Source organism: Protopterus annectens, chromosome 15.part0, assembly GCF_019279795.1.
Source record: "Protopterus annectens isolate FY-2018-M chromosome 15.part0, PAN1.0, whole genome shotgun sequence".
In the NCBI taxonomy this organism is placed as follows: Eukaryota; Metazoa; Chordata; order Ceratodontiformes; family Protopteridae; genus Protopterus; species Protopterus annectens.
In genome coordinates, this window is record NC_056749.1 from 39,879,231 (window position 1) to 39,899,818 (window position 20,588).

Here is a 20,588-nt window from a genome sequence, read left to right on the forward strand (position 1 = left end):
CCATATATTGGATAGAATCCTATGTATTGGATATAATCCCCTGTATTGGATAGAATCCCGTGCACTGGAAAGAATTCCATGTATTGCATAGAATCTTGTATATTGGATAGAATCCCATGAATTGGATAGAATCCCATGTATTGGATAGAATCCCATGCACTGGAAAGAATCCCATGTATTGCATAGAATCTTGTATATTGGATAGAATCCCATGAATTGGATAGAATCCCATGTATTGGATAGAATCGCGTGAATTGGATAGAATCGCGTGAATTGGATAGAATTCCATGTATTGCATAGAATTTTGTATATTGGATAGAATCCCATGAATTGAATAGAATCCCCTGTATTGGATAGAATCCCATGCACTTGAAAGAATCTCATGTATTGCATAGAATCTTGTATATTGGATAGAATCCCATGAATTGGATAGAATCTCATGTATTGGATAGAGTCCCATGTATTTGATAGAATTGCGTGAATTGGATAGAATCCCATGGATTGGATAGAATCCCATGTATTGGCTAGAATCTTGTATATTGGATAGGATCCCATATATTGGATAGAATCCTATGAATTGGACAGAATCTCATGTATTGGATAGAATCCCATGTATTGGATAGAATCTTGTATATTGGATAGAATCCCATGAATTGGATAGAACCTCATGTATTGGATAGAATCTTGTATATTGGGTAGAATCCCATGAATTGGATAGAATCCCATGTATTGGATAGAATCCCATGAATTGGATAAAATCCCCTGTATTGGATAGAATCACTTGAATTGGATAGAATTCCATGGATTGGATAGAATCCCATGTATTGGATAGAATCTCGTGAATTGGATAGAATTCTGTGGATTGCGTTATGTTAAAGTATAATAACATTTTCACAGAGGCCACCTCTATGGTTTAATATTTCTGTATGCTTTCATGTTTGTTCATTCCCTTTATAAGAGTAAATAAAAATGAGCAATGTTGTATCTGTAAATCTTAAAATGGGATTAACACATTTTCAAACATTGATGAGGCCATCTGGAAAATTGTTTTAATGTAGCAAAAGCACTTTCTGACTGTTCAGCATTGGTCTATCCACAAGGTTTGTGCCTGATGCCTGGAGAACAGCCACTGTGACTCCCATATAAAAGGGTTGCTCCTGTACAAACCCAGACAGGTACAGATCCAGCAGCCCCATATCCTTTTGTGTAAAGGCACACAACATATCATAGCAAAATTTACTTCTACAAATGCAGGCAAGTTAACTGATTTAGACCTCGATCAGTCTGGTTTTGTAAAGGTCAGGCTCTCCTCTCCTGAATCTAGTCAGCTTCTTTGACAAGGTTACAGAGTCTGTAGACAGTGGTTACTTGGTGCACACTGTTTATCTTGATCTAGCCATGACTTTTCACTATTACCATGTTGAGATTGTTATAAAAATAGAAAAACTAAATGTGAACCCCTGTTTTATCCAGTGGATTACAGAATGTCAATCCAACAGATCCCAGGAAGTGAAAGTTGCTATTATCACTCTGAACTTAAAATGATGACTGAGTACTGCAGGGATCAGTGCTGGGTCGTCTCTGGTTTGTCATTTTCTTTACCATCCAATATCCCAGAAGTGAGGTTGACTACGTTTGCTGATACTACAGAAAGTGTTTGAGTATGTACATGTCTGATGTACTGAAAATGGTTAAATGCAAAATAGTAGTATTTGGCAAAAAGGTTGCTGTCACTTCATAAGTTATAAATGATGCTCCTCTTCTGACATTCACTGTGTAAAGAGGCTTGGGCACTTTTGTGGACTATTCTCTTCCATTCAATCATCATGTTTCTACCATAATCACATTTTTTTCTGTCTGGCTCAGTTAATTTCCAAGGGAATATCTTCAGGATCCAAAAAAGCCATCTAGACACTGTACTGTTCCCTTATTAGACCTATAACTGAATACAATGCCCCCTTTAGTAAGTATAAATCTAAGCATATCACTCAACTAGAAGGATTCCAAAGACACTTTGCCAAGAAAACGAAGGGCTTTTAATCCTTCAACTAGCCTGATAGATTAGCACAACTAGCCTGATACTCTGTAGCCTACAGGCTGCTTAAGGTGACCTGTGTCTTACTTTTCAAGCCACGAAAGACCCATTCCTATTTTGACCTCCTGTTTCTTTGAAAAACCGTGTCTGTACAAACAACCATACTAGGGACTTAAATTTATACCAACAAATCAACAAAACTCACTGGAGATACAGGTTCTTAACTCAACATATTCCCAGGCTTTGGAATAAGTTACTATTATAGGTCAAACAAAGCCCTCCTGTGACCATCTTTAATGCTACTCTTGATGAATGGATGGGTACACACAAATTTATAACAGGATTTTCATGTACAACAGCTAGCTCAATCTGGGAGAGGACCACTTTAGTGTTTGAAAAGGGAGCTGCAAACTTTTAAGTGTGTCTAGTTAAAGGTGTATGTGGTTAGGCATTTTGTGGTCTTTAAGATTGCTTGTCTAATATTATTCCTATATTCCAAAGGTACCAGTAGTGTCAAAATGTAAGCCATTGTCTACAATAACGTCCAAATGTCTAAACTTTATAGATGGAGTTATTAGTTCATTATTAACTATACATGAATACGTCTGACTACCACCCCCTAACTGCTTAATTTTTCAAGTGTTGCGATTGAATTTAACAGAATTATTTTTCACCCACTTGAACAACTAGCCTAAATATTCTTGTAAGTTTACCTGGTCATAAATGGTTGCTACGACTGCATCTACTTTTGTTACTTGCAATGTTTCTGTCCAATGTATGTCCAGCTGTTTGCAAAGTAGTCATAATGACATTAAACAAAATGAGCCTAAACCAGATGCTAGGGGGGACTCCCCTAGTGATTGAAAATAGACATGAAGCACGGTAGCTAATGCATGTTATAGCATGAGTGTAGTTGTCTTCCAGCATTCAAAACTCTCACTCACCCTTTAGCACCAGAGAAAATTCAGCTCCCAGACCCAAATGCTTACAGCCTTTCAGATCTTTTTATGGAAAGTCTTGTGCCATTAGCCTTGACAATGAATGCACTATCATAGCCAATGCATGAATCCGTTTCACCAAGCACGTCCCTGACTAGTCATGTGTCATATATCAGTCTGGAAGAGGAACTTCCCTTTGTTTCAAGTCATTAACTCCAAGATGGGCACCAGTGTACTAGTTTTACATGTTTCTTTCTCTGACTCCAGACCTCTCTGGGCCTAGGCATGGGCTAGTCTCAGATATGCATCTGAATGGGCCACTTGTCAAAGGGGACCTTTATCCACAGATATCTGGGTGTTCCACCAGGATGTGGTCTGTTAATGTTCCAACTCCATCAGAGTCTGCTGCAATAAGGCTGTTCCCTTGGCAGATTTCCTCTTACTGTTAGTAAGTTGTAAATACCCTAGACCCATGTTGAAAACTGTTTTTCCCCCCTAAGATAAATAGTTGTGACTTTTAGGCAGAATGTACTTCCTTATCACTAAATTCCCCTCATTTGGCTGACCCCTGTTTACGTCTGTGATCTCCATTCCCTCATAAAGGGTCAGATTAGTTTGTAAACATCAAATAGGAAACTTTAAAAATAAAAAAAACACTTCACAACGGACTGATGCAGTTTTTAGTGCTGCATTTAGTCTCACGTCACATCAGGTACCTCAGCAAATTGCCTTCAATGGATTAGATTAGTTTGTCTCAAAATGTATTTGGAATATGCCTACTTCTCACCCTTCTTTTATCAATAAACTGATTCCTAAACCAAACAGCAATTTGTGGTCAGAAGTCAGGTGACATTTTACATTTGTTAGGGCTTGGCCTGCCTTAGATCTGGTTGAGGTAGCAGGGTGAATTACTGAATGGTTGTATCTTAGCTTTTTTCCAACATTCTTACTAAAGATGAACAACTTGTGCTTCCCCATCTTATATTAGGTTAGCTAGGGTCACTAACAAACCCATTTTCTACTATCCCTATCACCCCTGGTACTGCTGCTGTTCAGGGATTTGAACCTTGAACTTTGTGAATGCCCTAACTCTCCAGTACTGAAAAAATAATTTCCATTTTCATTGACAAGGTTGAGTACCCTCATCACATCAAGAAGGTGACCAGCAGTGTTTACGGCTGCATTCTGTCCCACTTAGGGAACTGAACCTGCTGCTTGGCTCTACTCGCATTTAGTTTGATTGTTATGTCCAAGTACTTTATAATGCTTCCTAATTCTTCTAAAATGACTGTACACACTACTTGCTGTGTCAATGGTACATAGTTCTGTGGCCAGCTTAAAATGTTACACTGATCCTAGGATCATGCTCTGAAGCTAAAGGAAAGATGTCTGCTTTTTATGTTGAAAATCGTTTTACATTCAGCAATAGACTCGACAGACTGGTACTAATGGCCTAAGATTTAGCCTAAGTGTTTGCTGTTGTGTTAGCTTGTTCTGTGCATTCAAGATGTTAATGTCAGTGCCCAAATGTGAATCAAAAAATCAGCAAAGAATATTAACCTGAAAAAAGACAACTTTCTTTAAGACAACATTTGACATTTTAAAAAGTCTGCAGTATTCTACTTACAATGCATTTGTCAAAATTGCGTTTGGCCTGTAATAAGATCTTCCTTAAGGCAGCATTGAGGAAAGAGGAGGAGTCAGCATTTTGGCATCTAAGCACATGCTCAGTAAGCGTCATCAGCACCTGCACGGCACTGAATACATGGACTTTGTCACACTGGTTTACAAAACTTCGCAGCTCAGGTTCAATGATTCCCAGCATATCCTCCATGCAAGCTGTCAGACGTCCAGCTCTAAAAATACAAGGCACATGTATGAAGTTTTCATCAGAGGAAATCTTTTTGTGTTACTAAACTACTCCAATATTCATAAGTAAAATATCAGGCAAGTGAACATTTTAGTAAAAGATACACACAATACGGGAAGTTATCAAACTTCTGAAATAAAACAACATTGTAGATATGCAGGTAAAGAATTCATAGAACTGATTTTGAGGTGTACAACATATTGCTGGGTTTAGTGCCACTCTGCATAATCTATTTAAGTCAGATGTTTTCTCTGTCAATAAGTCACCATATAATTAAAAAAACAGAACCAAACTTGCAAAGCACATATTTCAGTACAGTACTCTCTAAGAAAGAACATATATTTTACAGAACAACTTAATTCAAAGTGCTTCTGCAAATGCAGTGCTTACGGCTGCTAGCTGAACACCTGACTGTGTGTCAGAACACAGGAATAATGCCAGGCAGGTGATCACAGGGACTACATATGCATTTAAGTTTTTACATTTAAAAGTTCTTGCCTCCTTTACAAACACTTATCAATGTCCTCCTCCTAAATGAAATGATGATGGACATGATGATGCTGTTGTTAACCTGTCTAGACTACCTGTCCACTCATCAAGACTAGCCTTACAAGTGAAGTACCACTTTACTGGACATGTCGTGGTAACTTTTTCTATAAGCTAGGAATATGATGAGTTAAGAAACTTGCTCCTGCAAGTCTTCTTTATTTGTTGGTCTAAATGCAGGTTCCTACTATGGGTATATGTAGCTGGTTTTCTGAAGAAATAAGAAGTAAAATAGGAAAAGTCAGCAGAAGCCATATGGACATTGTCACATAAAGCCTCAAAATCACATGCATTTCTATTACTGGAAGGGTGTGTTGATCAAAGCACCAAGAAAATTCCCCCACTGCTATGTCAGAGTAATGGCGACCATTAAGCAAACTGGTATAATTGTTTATGGGAGGTTACCACTGCAGGTGAGAATAAATTCTGAAATGTAAGGAGTATAGATATTAGCAGTGATGAGTATGTAAACTGAAACCAGAATTATAGAATTAAAACTGCACGGTGACGTTCAGTGCCAAAACAAATTAACAACACTACTAAAAAAATTGAAAGCCTGCAAAATGCAGACATCACTGCAAGTGGGAAACCAACATAAAATTGCAAAGCTGGGGAATAAATGTGCAGAGCTACTAGTTGTGGGTCAATGATTCTGTGAAGCTGATTATGTACTGAACATTTATACTTCATATTGCAAATGTCCTTTTCTAAGATTTACAATCTGAGAACAAAAATAAGTGCATTTATCTGTTTTGGACATATATTTATTTATTTATTGGCATTTGTTTACCAGGCCCAGGAGAAAACCTCCACAAACAAAAGAACAGAAAATATAGATATAGGTGAAAACCTGGGATCATGTTACAACATACTGTAAATACACAAAAATAATACGAATATTAATACATATATAACATTTAAAATAATACATGTATACCATCATTAAGATGAGATAAATACATCATGTTGTACTAAAACATGTTGACATGTTATAAGTGCGAGAGTTTATTACTCATAAAGCAAATGTCAGAAAATTCAAGCAGTGGATACGGGGGAGGAGAAGAAAAGAGGGGGGGTGAGAAACAGGTATTTGTTAGAGGTAATAAGTGAAGCAGATAGAGGAGGCAGGAAAAAGGATAACTAAAAGCAAGATTTTTTTTAGCCAGGACAGCAGCGAATGCAGAGCAGGACATCAGAAATGAAATGTTTAGTTGCATCTTAAATAAATGAATGTTATTTATTCCCTGACTGGTGCAGGGATCGTTATTCCAGCCTTTCCTTACTCAGTGTGAGTGCAGACAGACTTTGCCTCAGGTTTTGTAAGGCTTATAGTTAGTAAGTAGATATTTATCAGAAGATCTAAGATGACGATTTGGGAGGTAGTAGTGGAGAATTGTACTCACAACTGGGCAGGCAGTGTGATTAAATATAATTTGGTGTGTTAAGAGAAGTTGGATATAATTTAATTTGTAGGACAATTCTAACCAGTTTAGAGTTTTTAGTACAAAACAGTGATGTGTTCTGTAACTTGTATGAGCTGCAAATCTAGCTACCTTGTTGTAACACTTAAGGTGGCCTGGAGGTTAGTCAAGACGGGAGAAGCATATAACAGAGAGGGGAGTTAGTGTGTGTAGGTAAGAGTGGCTCTGGTGGATGCATTAAGGATTTTTTGGCTCTGTATAGCATTCCTATTTTTCTAATTTTTTTTTATATATTGCTCTGTATCTGAAGGTTATATTTAAGGTTGTCATGTATTGTAAACCCTAGTAGTTTTGTATAGGGTGCTACTTTAACTGGTATATTATTTGGGGATGTGATCTTGAAGTTATTTTTTCATGTGTTAAGTGATTTGGGGAAAAATAGAAAGTGTTTGGTTTTCTTAGGATTAAGAAGGAGTTGATGGTTATAATACCAGTTTTCAATAGATTTAAAGGCACTTTGTGTAAAAGATTTTCTAAATTTTCTAGATTGAGAGGCAGATAAGGTGGAATCATCTGCATACCATACAATGAATTCTTGTTGCATATAAATATGAAGATTGTTTATAAAATTATTAAATAGAAGAGGACCAAAGACATAGCCTTGTGGGACACCTGTATTGATGAGTAGGTAAGTGGAAAGGGTAGAATTCCATTTTATTGCCTGGTAGCATTATGGCAAATAATTATTAAATCACTGAGGATTTGGTTGTAAGATACCACAGCAGACACAGTTGGAACTTTTTATGAAACACAGTGTCAACAGCATTTGACAAATGCAGGAATAAGGAAGATATCAGGTCTCCTCTATCCCTGGCTTTATTTATATAATCTGTAAAATTTAGGAGGGCAGTTGTACTAAGGGCAGGTCTAAAACCATGCCGAGTATTGGTTAGTAATTGTTTCCTTTACAAGATGCTGGAGTAGTTGGTTATGGACGCATTTTTCCAATATTTATGAGAGGTGGGATAACACGACAAATGGTCTGAAATTAGATATCTCGGTAGAAGTGCTACCTTTGTGGAGACAGACGATATGGCACTTTTTTCCAGATGGCAGGAATATAGGATTCCTGTATTTACCTGTTTGTAAGGATGGAGAGTGGCTATGCAATAGCATTAGCAGCAATTCAAAGGTATTTTGCAGGAAGGTCATCTGCAGAGGGTGAGCAGGTTTAAGTTTGGAGAATTTTTTTTTTTTTATGAAGGAGGTGACAACTGGTTTACCATGAGAGTGGGGGAATTAGTGGTTGAGGGCAGACATGAGTCAGGGGAGTCAGGAAAAGATTCATTAGAGAGGGCAGTTATGCTGTCAATGAAATATGAGTTAAACTTGGTGTCTGTTTCCTGCATACGGAGAAAAGGGTTGCCTATCAGAATGTTTGCAGGTGAAAATGTTAACAGCTCAGAATGTAGGCAGAGGTAACTTGGTTGGTATTATGTCTGGGAATACACTTGTGCAAATGTTGGCAGGTTAGGTTAAGGGTTACATAAGGAAACAGCTTTAGTACTGTGCAAGTTTGCTCATGAGTGTATTTGTGTCTGAGCCTGTCTTGTGTAGTGGCAGTGTTATGGAAACATTTTTTATTAGGTAAGGTGCAGTGTTAGGATTAGCATGCATTAGTAAGGTGGTGCAAAGGGGTGACCTTAGAAAATCCCCTTCAGTAAAACTATCTTATTTAGACAAACTGCATTCCATGGTATTGGTACAGGTTGAGGGGGGTTGCCTGATTTTAGTGCATCATACATGTAAATTCATCTGAGAAGCCGAGTGCTTGGCTGCCTTTTTTACCATCAGTATAATCTGGGTTTTGTCTGAACCCAGAACTGTCTGAACTTTGATGTGTCAATATCATGAAATGTTAGTGTTTTGGTGTCAATATTGTGTGTGTCTACACTTTGATGTGTCAACATTTTGAACTATACTCACGAATATTTAAGACTGGGCTATGGGCATGATGCAGTTAAAGCAAGAATTAAAAAAAAAAAACGTATAGTGTTGAATTATATTAAAAATAAAAGATGGGATTGATATAAGGGCTAGACAGTGTCTGAAGGAAGCTTTGATATATCTGAAAAATAGCGGCATTGTACACGTGGATATGTCTGTCCCTAATATGATTAGGATTATAAGAGAGACAGCTGTAATGTCTTACTGTGGCCAGTTGAAGGGATGATGCATATATAATTCATTATTGTATCCTTTGGGAAGTCATATATCCCAGGGAACTGCCAAATTAACAATTTACCCCTGAGCTCTAACCCAGTTGTTTGGGATTTGAGAACTTATGTGGACAATGACCAAAAGTTTGATCAACATGTGTCTATTGCTGCAAGAATGTCCTTCTATATTGGAAAGCTTATTAACAAAGAGTTTTGTGTCTAGATCTAGACACGTTATTATTCCTCTTTCCTCAGCCCTCATTAGGCCAATTGTTGACTAGAATGTCCTCTTTAGTATGTATCTGCCCAGACACATAGAACAACTGGAACACCCACAGAGATACCTTACTAAAAGGATACAAGGCCTAAACAACATGTCCTACACGGACCGACTCAAAGCCGTGTCACTATACTTGGTATCCTACAGACTGTTAAGAGATGACCTGTGCCTGGCATAGAAGGCATCCTCCAGCCCATTACTGATGGATTTATTGCACATCAGCAAGTCATATTTCATCAGTAATACTCAGTCTAGGGATATAAACCTCTTCTGCAACTTCAAAAGAATGGTTTGGGGGGACAGGTATGTCTCATAGGGGATACTGCTGTTCTGGAACAGACTCCTCATCCACATAAAAAAAATTCATCCCTGTCCATATTCAATTGTAACTTGGATCTACTAATGGGAGACAGAAGGAGCCCAGGCTTTCCCTCCTTAACTACTAATGGACAGAGGCAGCTCCTAAATGCTTTACCCCATGCATGGATCCCTCAGGTTACTTATAGGATTATCCAAGTTATTGACATTGAGGTAATATATAATTATCAACCATGGAATGGATAAAGCTAATCTTAACAAAATGTGATAGGTTAATTCAAAACAGGAAATTTGCTAGGCTTAAAATGGCCCTCAAGAGCAGCTAGCATAGTACTTACTTATGAACCTGTGAACCTATAATAAAGAAGAATACAAAGCATGAAATACATTAGAACAGAATGCTCCAAATTGGGAGAAGGTGGTCATGGGATGGAGAACTGTGCTATGCAATGCGTAATGTGCACAATGTAGGGACATCACATTTTTTTGCCAGACTGTCCAACACTATTAGGTGAATTATCTCACTCTTTTTAATTTATCTAAGTATTTAGAGTGTCTAATACCATGACGGGGATGAGCTTCATTCCCAAGTCAGAGTTCACAAAATTAGTATTGCTTCAGTCTTTGATGTTTGCCAACAGTGACCTTCTCAACATCTGCAAAGCACCCAGAATGTCCATCTTCTGCAGTTGATATGATGTTAAATGTATCTGTAGCATATTTAAGTATGCTTGACATTTATTTTATTAGCCCTGTTGTTCCTGCTACTATTGAAACTATCTGAGATTTTTATTCCATGTTGCACTAGTTTCTGATTACACAACCTGGTATTTTATGACTTTATGTCTCTCAGTGGGTCTACCTGATAACACCGACACTCCAAAACACCAACAATGAAATAACTAACATGAAAACACCGAAAAAAAAAGTTGAAAAACACGAAACTTCACATGCCCAACAATCAAAAATCCTGACAAACAACAAAACCAATACCTTTCCCAAAAAACACACACACAACACAAGCACACCAAAAACCTTACAAACGTACACTAAACCTTACATACACAACTATCTATGCACTAACCTTAACCCAAACCCTAAGGTCCGTCACTATCGCACACTTACCTTACCCGCACCCTAACCCTAACTCAGTTAACTCGCCCCTAACCTTAAACTCCGTCACTATCGCACACTTACCTTACCCACACCCTGACCCTAAGGTCCGTTCCTATCGTACACTTACCTTAACATGTCGGTGTTCTCAGCATCGGGATTCTCAACTCTTGGTCTTCTCTGCTGTCGATCGTCCGGTGTCGGTGTTCTGCGATGTCGGCATTTTCAGGTAGACCCCTCTCAGGACACAGAATACTAATTGATAGGTGCATTTTTTTGCTTCTATTTTTTGAACTGATGGTATTGGACAATCTCATGTAATCAGAATTCCTTCATTTTCAGCAATTCTTTGTGGTTCATATTTCCAGTGCTCACCAGTGTTTAGCAAACAATTATTCATAAGATTCTAGAAGTAATAAATATACAGCATAAGATGATGAACAGTAAGGTGCAAAGGGGGTTTAAACAATGAATTTTTTCTGTCTTACAAAATGGGCCTGAACTGGGCTGCATGAAGGATGGTAGAATGAAGAATTCGGGGTTGCTAGTTAGTGAATTAGTGCTTGAAATGAAAAAGACAAAATAATAAGCCCATCTCTAAATGACAGTGATAGGGTAAAGGATCACATATTTAGAGGTAATAGTTTAATAAACAGAAACGGAAGCTGACATTTATGCAGATCTTACTTAAGAATGTCCTAATATTTTATGTCTACAGGATGTGAGCATTAAGTAGGAAAAAGATTGGGATAAAACACAACATATATATATATATAAAACACAACATATATATATATATATATATATATATATATATATATATATATATATATATGTATATGATTCCCTATCAGAAGCCTGAAACACTATAAGCCTGAAAATCAAAATCCTGAAAACTATAGACTGAAAGTTCAAAATCCTGAAAGCCCAAAATCCTGAAACTCAAAATCCTGAAAACACAAATAATGCTAATATGTCACTATAAAGACACTAATATCTACCAACTGACCCTGACCCTAACCCTAACCCTAAGGTCCGTCACTATCGCACACTCACCTGACCCGCCCTAACCTAACTCACTTCAACCGCTAACCCCAATATTTGTTACTATTGCATACATGCCTAACCTGCCCTAACCTAACTCACTTAAACCGCCCTAACCCTAACATAAAACAACCACACTTACCTGAACCCAACGCATGACCCAACACCACAGGGCTAACAATAGCAAAGCCACAATGACGTCAGTATGTCCATTTTGTGTTTTCAGGATTTTGGGCTTTCAGGATTTTGAATTTTCAGTCTATAGTTTTCAGGATTTTGATTTTCAGGCTTATAGTGTTTCAGGCTTCTGATAGGGAGCCATATATATATATATATATATATATATATATATATATATATATATATATATATATATATATATATATATATATAACAAGGGAATGTATATGATCTCGTGATATGGAGACATAATGCAGCCTGGGAAACCACAGAGTAGCTCACATACATCATCCAATGGTAGTGGGACACTAACAAGGCACCCCATTAAGAAGATTTTCTTCACATATCCCCAGTTTAAATTTGTGATCACCGAGATTCATGGGTTGATGACTGGTTTCAAATTAGAGTTTGGTGAGGTATTTTGCAAAATAAAGATGTAACACACACAAGGACATGAGGGTTATTCTTTTTGTATAATGACTGGACACCTAGATAATGCAACACTTACGTCCTACTTAAAGAAAAGGGCAGACATGAACTCATTCACAGTAAAACGCCATTCGTGTGGAATGATGCACACTTTAGTTGGGTGACATGAACTATCTATTGTGAATGATAAGACAAAATAAGTGAAAAGCAAATAAAAGGTACAAATTTGTAAAGCAAATATTAAAATGAGCCAGTTTAAATGTAGTGTCACAGCGTAAGACTACATACCACATAAAGAACTCTAATACTAGAACACATTCTGTTTTTATTAATATGGATTACTGCATTTATTGTGTGAAAGAGGTGTATTTTTTGACTATGAATATTATAACAGATGCAATACCTTAAGTAAATGATTTAAACGGTGAAGGGTTATATAATACATTTATTTACTGGAAAATAATTCTGAGAAGGAATTTCTTCAATTATGATATGAACATAAAAATGAGATAAAATGACTGTAAGTTTTGAGCTAATAATAATAAGAAAGAAATGAAACTGGTATTTTCACTCATACATGCCTAAATAAACGAAGCTACTGAAAATGGTAAAGATTTTATTTCAAAAGACTGAAAAACTGAAAAAAAATACAGATGACAAAAATATGCAAAAAAATGCCATATCACTTTTAGGGCATGAAATAATTAAGGGAAATTCTGTAGAGAATAAATATTAATTGAGAATGGGGAACACTTGATGAAGAAAAAGATAAGTTACAAATAATGCTATGATATTTAAAAAAGAACTCTGCAGGCAGCAGTTGCTGGAGTGTGGTGCTGGGAGAGAGAGAAATGAGGCTTAACTTGCTCTCCTGTTTTTAAGGAGGAGGAGTGGGAAGCACGCATCTGTAATGTTCCTCATGGTAAAATCATGATCGCTGCATTTTCCTTCCAGCTAGGTTGTGATTGGCCAGAGTCAGCCCCCATATGACAAGTCCCAGCCACTTCAGCCTCCTGATTTGCCTTGTATGTAAATCAGATTGTCTACCATTACTTAGGTCCTTTTTTTATTATGGAAATACTAGAGTACAGATTTCCATCCATTGGTCCAATTGTTTTTGGTCCTACTGATGTGATAACAGAGCACTTACCTATGTAAACCAAACTGTACCACAGATTCACAAAATATCTGAAGAAGAAGTTGGATGCTTTTAGAAAAGGACACTCAGCTTCAGTTTAAATCAATAAATGTCAGGGAGTTTGCTTATACACCACATGTTTCATTTTCTGCTTTGCAACGATTAACCTGTACTTTCATGTATAGAAAATTACGTGGTTACCATAAACAGAATTCTTGAAGAGCTAGAAATTTAGATATGACGTGTTTTTCAAATAATCTAGGGATATAAACTGAATACATTCAAAGAGGAGTATTATATAAGAAAAAGAAACAGAAGGATAAACTTGGTAACAAGCTATGAGTTTTACCTTTTAGTTATGGCTTTATATGTGGCAAAACACAAAAATGTTATATATTTATAAGAATTTATTGAGAAATGTAAAGAAGTTTCTTAAGGCTTGAAGCATGACAAAAGAAAAATGTATCAGAAACAGAGCAGAGGAATGAAGACATGAATTAGTGTCAAGGTTAGGAAATATGCACGTTTGGGAAAGAAGGGAAAATATACAACAAATGCTTTAGGAAAACTGTGAAAACATACCCTGAACTATACAAAAATCTTTAAGAGAAAGGATACCAGGAAATTAAATTCATAACTTCACACGCTGCCATTATGTGGCAGAATTGTTTTCAAAACTGTCTTGCATTTGCAATGCCTATCACTAGAAATGTTGGTAATGGCCTTTTTTTATTAAACATTGAGGATACCCTCGGAATTTAAATTTATAAAACAAAACAATATGGTCATTATAATATTCATTTTCATACGCAGTCAGTTTACAACTTCCGTTTTATACAATCGTTTATTGTCCAGTGATGATGTTCAGTATTATTAGATAAGTGAGTGTTACTCATTACCATAAACAGAATTCCTGAAGAGCTAGAAATGGATCAGAAAGTATATGCTGTTCAGCGGAAGCAAGTAAATTCTAATCAGCGCACATACCAAATCATAGGCCTTGATGGATGAAAATACATGCACCACATCCCGTTGTAATTTATATGAGCAACGCATTACAGCAGCAATCTGAGCATATGTGATACTTGCTTATTTTGCTTGAACCAATCAATTTAATCAACACCATATATAGCTTTTAATGCTTAATCATGTAAAATAGTTGCACTGAGTAAAACTATATAACTCTATCATGCTATAAAAATTCCCTGTTAGTAAAAGAGTGGCTCTGACTTAGAGTTCTGCCACTTGCCTCAACATGATATATCATACAGATTAGTAATTATGAATGGATTAATGCAGCCATTTTTCTTATCATGGAAGGTCTAAAGTTACCCTTCTTAAGTCACATCTGCTAGAAAACCAGAAGTAGCAAATCAGCTGTTCCTCTGTCTCCAAAACCTGAAAAGGTCTCTTCATGCTAAAGGAGTATCACAAGATAAATAAATACAAGTGCCAAATTTGCTCATAAACAGAAAGAAGTATCATTTTTGCTGGTGTCAATTTAATGATGATTTAGGCAGCATCAAACATGTTAATACTGCTAAAATGTATTTTAAGAAAATTAAAGTAAGATGTGATCTGTTTATTAAATTATACAAATGATCCTCTTAAAGATACATCACCTCATTAAAAATGACTCTAAAGTACAGTGCCAACAGTTTAAGAAGTCATTAAAATTAAACATTACATTTTTACAGAAAAATAATGCAACTGGCTTACAGTTTTTATAACAGTGAGAACTTTAAATAAATTAGACAGTTTTGCAGAAAACAACAGTTAAATCCTTTGGTTCTGAGGTTTTGGCTCTTTTTCTTTTGACAGAAAACAGCACACATTTCTTGAACATTACGTATCCCTTGTTTCCTTTGATGATATGGCATTTTTGCAGCTTTCTTTCTCAGCATGTTGCTAAAGTGAAGATTAGTTAAAAGAGCAGTTCAGCTCCAATGTTTTGTGTGTGTGTGTGTGTGTGTGTGCTTGTGTGTGTGCACGTGTGTGTGCACGTGTGTGTGTGTGTGTGTGTGTGTGTGTGTGTGTGTGTGTGTGTGTGTGTGTGTGTGTGTGTGTGTGTGTGTGTGTGACTGCTTATGAGCATGTGTATATTCTTATTACGTCTGAGGCAACATACTTTTTTTTTTCCACAATAAATTTTTATTGAAATATATTTTTCAAAAACATTACAAAAATACAATAAACATCACACACATAATACACTATAACTACTACAAACCATTTATACAATATCTACATGAAATGCTTGTTATATTTAATATATTCCTAAAATCAGTATCATGCTAATATAATATTGAAGACCTTTTCCCATATTTTCGGGTTATTAATATTTTTGTTAGTTTGTTTCAGAAGTAATTTATGTGCTAGTATATGTTTTATAGACACAAGCTTAACATTATTCCATGATGTCTTATGTGGTTCTAGCCAATTTGTGGCTATATAGAGTTTCATCAGCAAAATAATATTCATACAAATAATAGTTTGCGATCTGGAAAGCTCTCTTGGAGGAATGTGTAGAATCATAAATTCCCATGACAGTGTAGAACTTTGATAACCCATCTTTTGCAGTTGTACTTTGAGAGTTCCAAAGTTTATATACGCATTTACAACTCCAGAACATATGAAGAAGATCCGCTGTTTGATCTGCACAGTATGGACAAATTGGAGAATTCCTAGGGTTAAATTTATGTAATCTAAGATGTGTGTAATATGCATTGTTCCAAATCATCAATTGCGTGTACATCAGTTTTTGAAAAGAAACTGATTTCCTAGTTATATCAATTGCTTTTAATATCTGATTGTCTGTTACTGTTACTTTGTTTACCCAATACTCTGAAAGCAAAATTTTGTCCTGAAATTTCAAATCCTTAATTAATTTGTATGCAGTTGCTATAAATTTAGTGTCTTGTTGGATAGCTTGCCACAATTCAGAGCATTTATCCACAAATCCAGCTGCAGGTTTAAAGTTCCTAAAATAGCTCAAGGCACGTTCTTTAACTTGTCTCATTATAACAATGTAACTTCTAGGTAGATTCATTTCCTGTCTAATTTGTAAAGCCGATAAGTCAAGTTTATTAAAAACATCAAATAGAGTCAGATTAACTATTAATGGAAATTTGCTGAGATCGATCAGCTGATTATTTAGTTTAAAATTAATGAGCTGATTCAGAATTTTAACGCTCAAACTGAGGAGGAAATGTTGAAGCTTCAAAGGGATCTCTTTTTGCTTTATAATAATAAATTAACACTTCAAGAACATAGGTGTTTAGTGAAATATGCTAATAATGTTCAAATACCATCAAAAGCACTGGCAGGGGTTATAAATCAATCAAAAACAACTGGATATATTTCGGAAATACAGTATAACGACACAATATATTCTAAAACTGAGGATATTGTTGATGTTTTTGGGAAAATCTATACTAAGGTGTATGAGGGGCAAACTGATAGGTCTCTACATAACCAGAATAAAAGTTTTCTGCAAAAAATTAACTTTCCAGAATTAGAAGAGAGCCTGCAAAGTGACCTGATTAAACCTATTTCTAAAGAAGAAATAGTATATACAATTCAACATATGAAAGCACATAAGTCGCCAGGGCCTGATGGTATTACAGCTGAATTTTACAAAGAGTTTGCTGATAGTTTGGGAAAAGAATTGTCTCATGTATTTAATTATATAACTAAAAATAAAATTAGTGACCCCCACCTCAATGCGTCAAAAACAATTTTCATACATAAAACCAATTCAGATCCCCTTAACCCAGATAATTACAGACCAATAGCACTAATGAATGTGGATATGAAAATTTTAACATCAATTATAGCATCGAGACTAAAGAAGGTTTTGATGTATCTAATTTCTAAGGAACATACCTTTTTTAATAAAGACAGATCTTTGTTACAAGACATTCACTGTACGGATTTTGTACCACTTCAGCATACTGCCTTATTGAATAATTATGTCCCTGTCAGACGTTATCTATCTACATATCTATCTATCTGTCTATCTATCTGTATGTGGATGTCATTCAAGTGTTCTATTAATTTAATAACGTAGTCAAAAAAGTAATTTAATCATATTTGGTCTATTGATATTCTTTAGTATAATTTATTAGTTATAGCTCTGATGATAAGGACAATGTACAATTTTGTATCACTAGCATGAGTTTTTTAAAGATTTATAAGTAATATTGTAGGGTTTTAACAGTAGGGGTGATGGGTGCAGAATCACATGTATACAAATATAGATTTGCTATCAAAATGGTGAATGGCACTTATGCAAACCTGGGATGGTGGGATGTGTGTTTTCAAGTTTCTGTAATGCCAACGTGGAAATGTTCGATTCCTCATTAGTGGATGGTTCTGTGCATTCACTCATATGGGATCAATGTTCTGATAACAGACACAAGTGGAGTACCTCAGGGTTCAGTCCTGGGACCTCTTTTGTTTGGCATCTACTTCTCTGAAGTACAGGCCAACATTAAGGGACTCTGGCTAATAAAGTTCGCAGATGACTGCAAACTGGGTGCCATTACTGAATCCCCAAATGATGTGGATAGGGCCTTACAGAAAGATGTTTGGTGTCAGAGCCATGGACTCAAGCTCAGTACCAAGAGATGTATAGTTATCCCCTTTGGGAAAAAACATGTACCCATGAATTACCACATAGGTGGCAGTACACTAAACACCAAAAGTGTGATAAGAGACTTCGGGACACAGGTGGACAGTGGTCTCACCTTCGATAACCACATCACCATAACAGTCAGGAAGTCCTTTTATGTGGCACACCTCATCACTAAGGGCTTTTCATCCAGAAAAAAGGAGGTCATTGTCCCACTGCACTAATCCCTCATTAGACCCATTATAGAATACATCACCACGTTTGGTATGTACTTCTCAAGACATCTGCAACAACTGGAAAGGCCACATAAATACCTCACTAAAAGAATCACAGGCCTAAAGCAGATGACCTATGCTGACTGTCTAAAAAAACTCCAGCTATACTCTGTCACATATCGTCTACTCAGAGGCGATCTCTGCTTAACATACAAGGTCATGTCAAACCCAGAGCTGTTGGGCATGCTACACTTAAAGAAATCCCAATCCCTCAGAGCCACATGCTCCAGGGATCTAAACCTTGTCATTACAATGAACAAAGAATGCTGGAGGGATAGGTTCCTGACACAGAGACTCCCCGGACTCTGGAAGAGACTGCCCATACATATCAAGCAGAGTGCCTCTTTGGTCGTCTTCAAAAGGAACCTTGATGACTGGATGGGAGACAGGAAATTCACCCTAGGGATCACATTAGTCGCCCTGCTAGACAGGGGTCCAGGGAAGTAAATATTGTGGGAAAAACAGCCAGGGAATTGTTATGGCTAGGCTTGTATAGGCCCTACGGCTGATAGCCTAGTACCAACCTATAAATCTATAAACCTATAAACCTACCTCCCTTTCATAAATAGCTGTGCTGAAACCTTTTACAGTCTTTATGACTCTTACATCTAAAATGAAAAAGCACTTAGGTCGAATTTAGCTGTAAATTTCAAATATTCATGACATTCATTAATAAAAGTTATACAATTAGTTGAGGTATATTTATCCTCTTTTGTATTAGAAATATCATTAATAAAATATTTATATAAGCATATACATTCCCAATATTGTGAATTCGCTGTATACTGTTTTTCTCAGAATGTCATAAAAAGATTAGCGTATGAAGGGACTATAAGTGCTTCCATAGCAACACCCCACTTCTGCTTATAAATCTTGTCTTCAAATATGAATAAAATGGATACAATAACATCAAGTACCCTCTTTAATTAAGCACAGTCTTGTCATATCCTAAGATTTTTATTTAAAACTAGCCATGGGTGGTGCCACATTATAAACATAAAATGACTTATTAATTGGCCTAGTTTCTGGTGTCACTTCAGAGGGGTCAAATAACTGACAGCATAGGAGGACATGATCAACAGACCACATTGTTTTGCCAAGGATGGGCTGCACCTGTTCCCCCCAGGCTTTTGGATATTGGCTAAAACTTTATCCACACCCTTAAAGCAACACAGAAAAGAGAAAACTACCCACATAGAGAAAAAATATCCAAGCAACCTGAAGGTGTTATTGCTCTGTTAAAATGCTCCACACCCTTCAACCCTCCTCACTCTGCAGAATGGAGACAGCTGTGCTATGACCGAGACTTGGTTTAAAGCAGTAGGACGTGTCCAGCATTGCAAGGTCACAGTGCCTTCCAAACATTTAGACCAGCAACAGCCCAGACTGGTGCCAAAGGTGGGGGTGTCTCAATCTACATTAGCAACAAACATACCTTCAGGTTGGTTAAACAGTGTGATACCATGGAGCTCATCCACATGCAAATTACTATAGGTAAAGTCCCTCACCATGTCATGGCTAGCTGCAGGTCACTATCTATCCCGTAGAGTCTCACAACTCTTATTTAAACTTACTAGAGGTACTCACCATCCAACCAAACACTGTTAAAGGGTGACTTTAACTACCCTCTATAGAATGGGAAACATACTGTGCCTCAAACCCACAGGCACATCGATGCCTGGACTTTATTACCACAAACACCATGGAACAGACAGTGCATCAAACTACTGGATTTGGTCCTCACCAAAATGGGAGAGTGTTGCATCCACCTGTGTCGGGTCACAAAGCTGTCTCCTTTGAAGTAATAATCAACCTGGAAAACTGAGCTGAACCAGTAGCATTTAGAAACCATTCTAAGGCAAACTATATCCGATTAAGTGACAGTTTGTCAAAAGTCAAGGTTCCCCCTAACTTGAGACTACAACTACCTATGCAAAATTATTCACAGAGTCCCTATACAAACATGGAAATGGATGCATAGAGGCTCCTGTACCTACCAGAAGTAACCACCTTATCTGAACAGGGTATATAATATAAGAAGAAAACTGATGGCCAAAATCAGGAAGAGCAACTCCCTTAAAGGCAAGGGCTCTCTTACACAACTAAGCAAGAAACTAAGAGCTCTAATTAAGTCTTACAAGACCAACTA

The 20,588-nt window shown here is 36.7% G+C and overlaps 1 protein-coding gene across 1 annotated transcript in view; it reads right to left on the minus strand.

Moving 5' to 3' along the window:
* LOC122790051 (exocyst complex component 1-like) overlaps window positions 1-20,588 on the minus strand; it is a gene marked incomplete in the record, with an annotated part of 2,315,969 nt that overhangs the window by 449,144 nt on the left and 1,846,237 nt on the right. Inside the window, 1 exon segment of the mRNA XM_044057618.1 lies at window positions 4,601-4,829. Coding sequence (XP_043913553.1) covers window positions 4,601-4,829 — 229 coding nt within the window.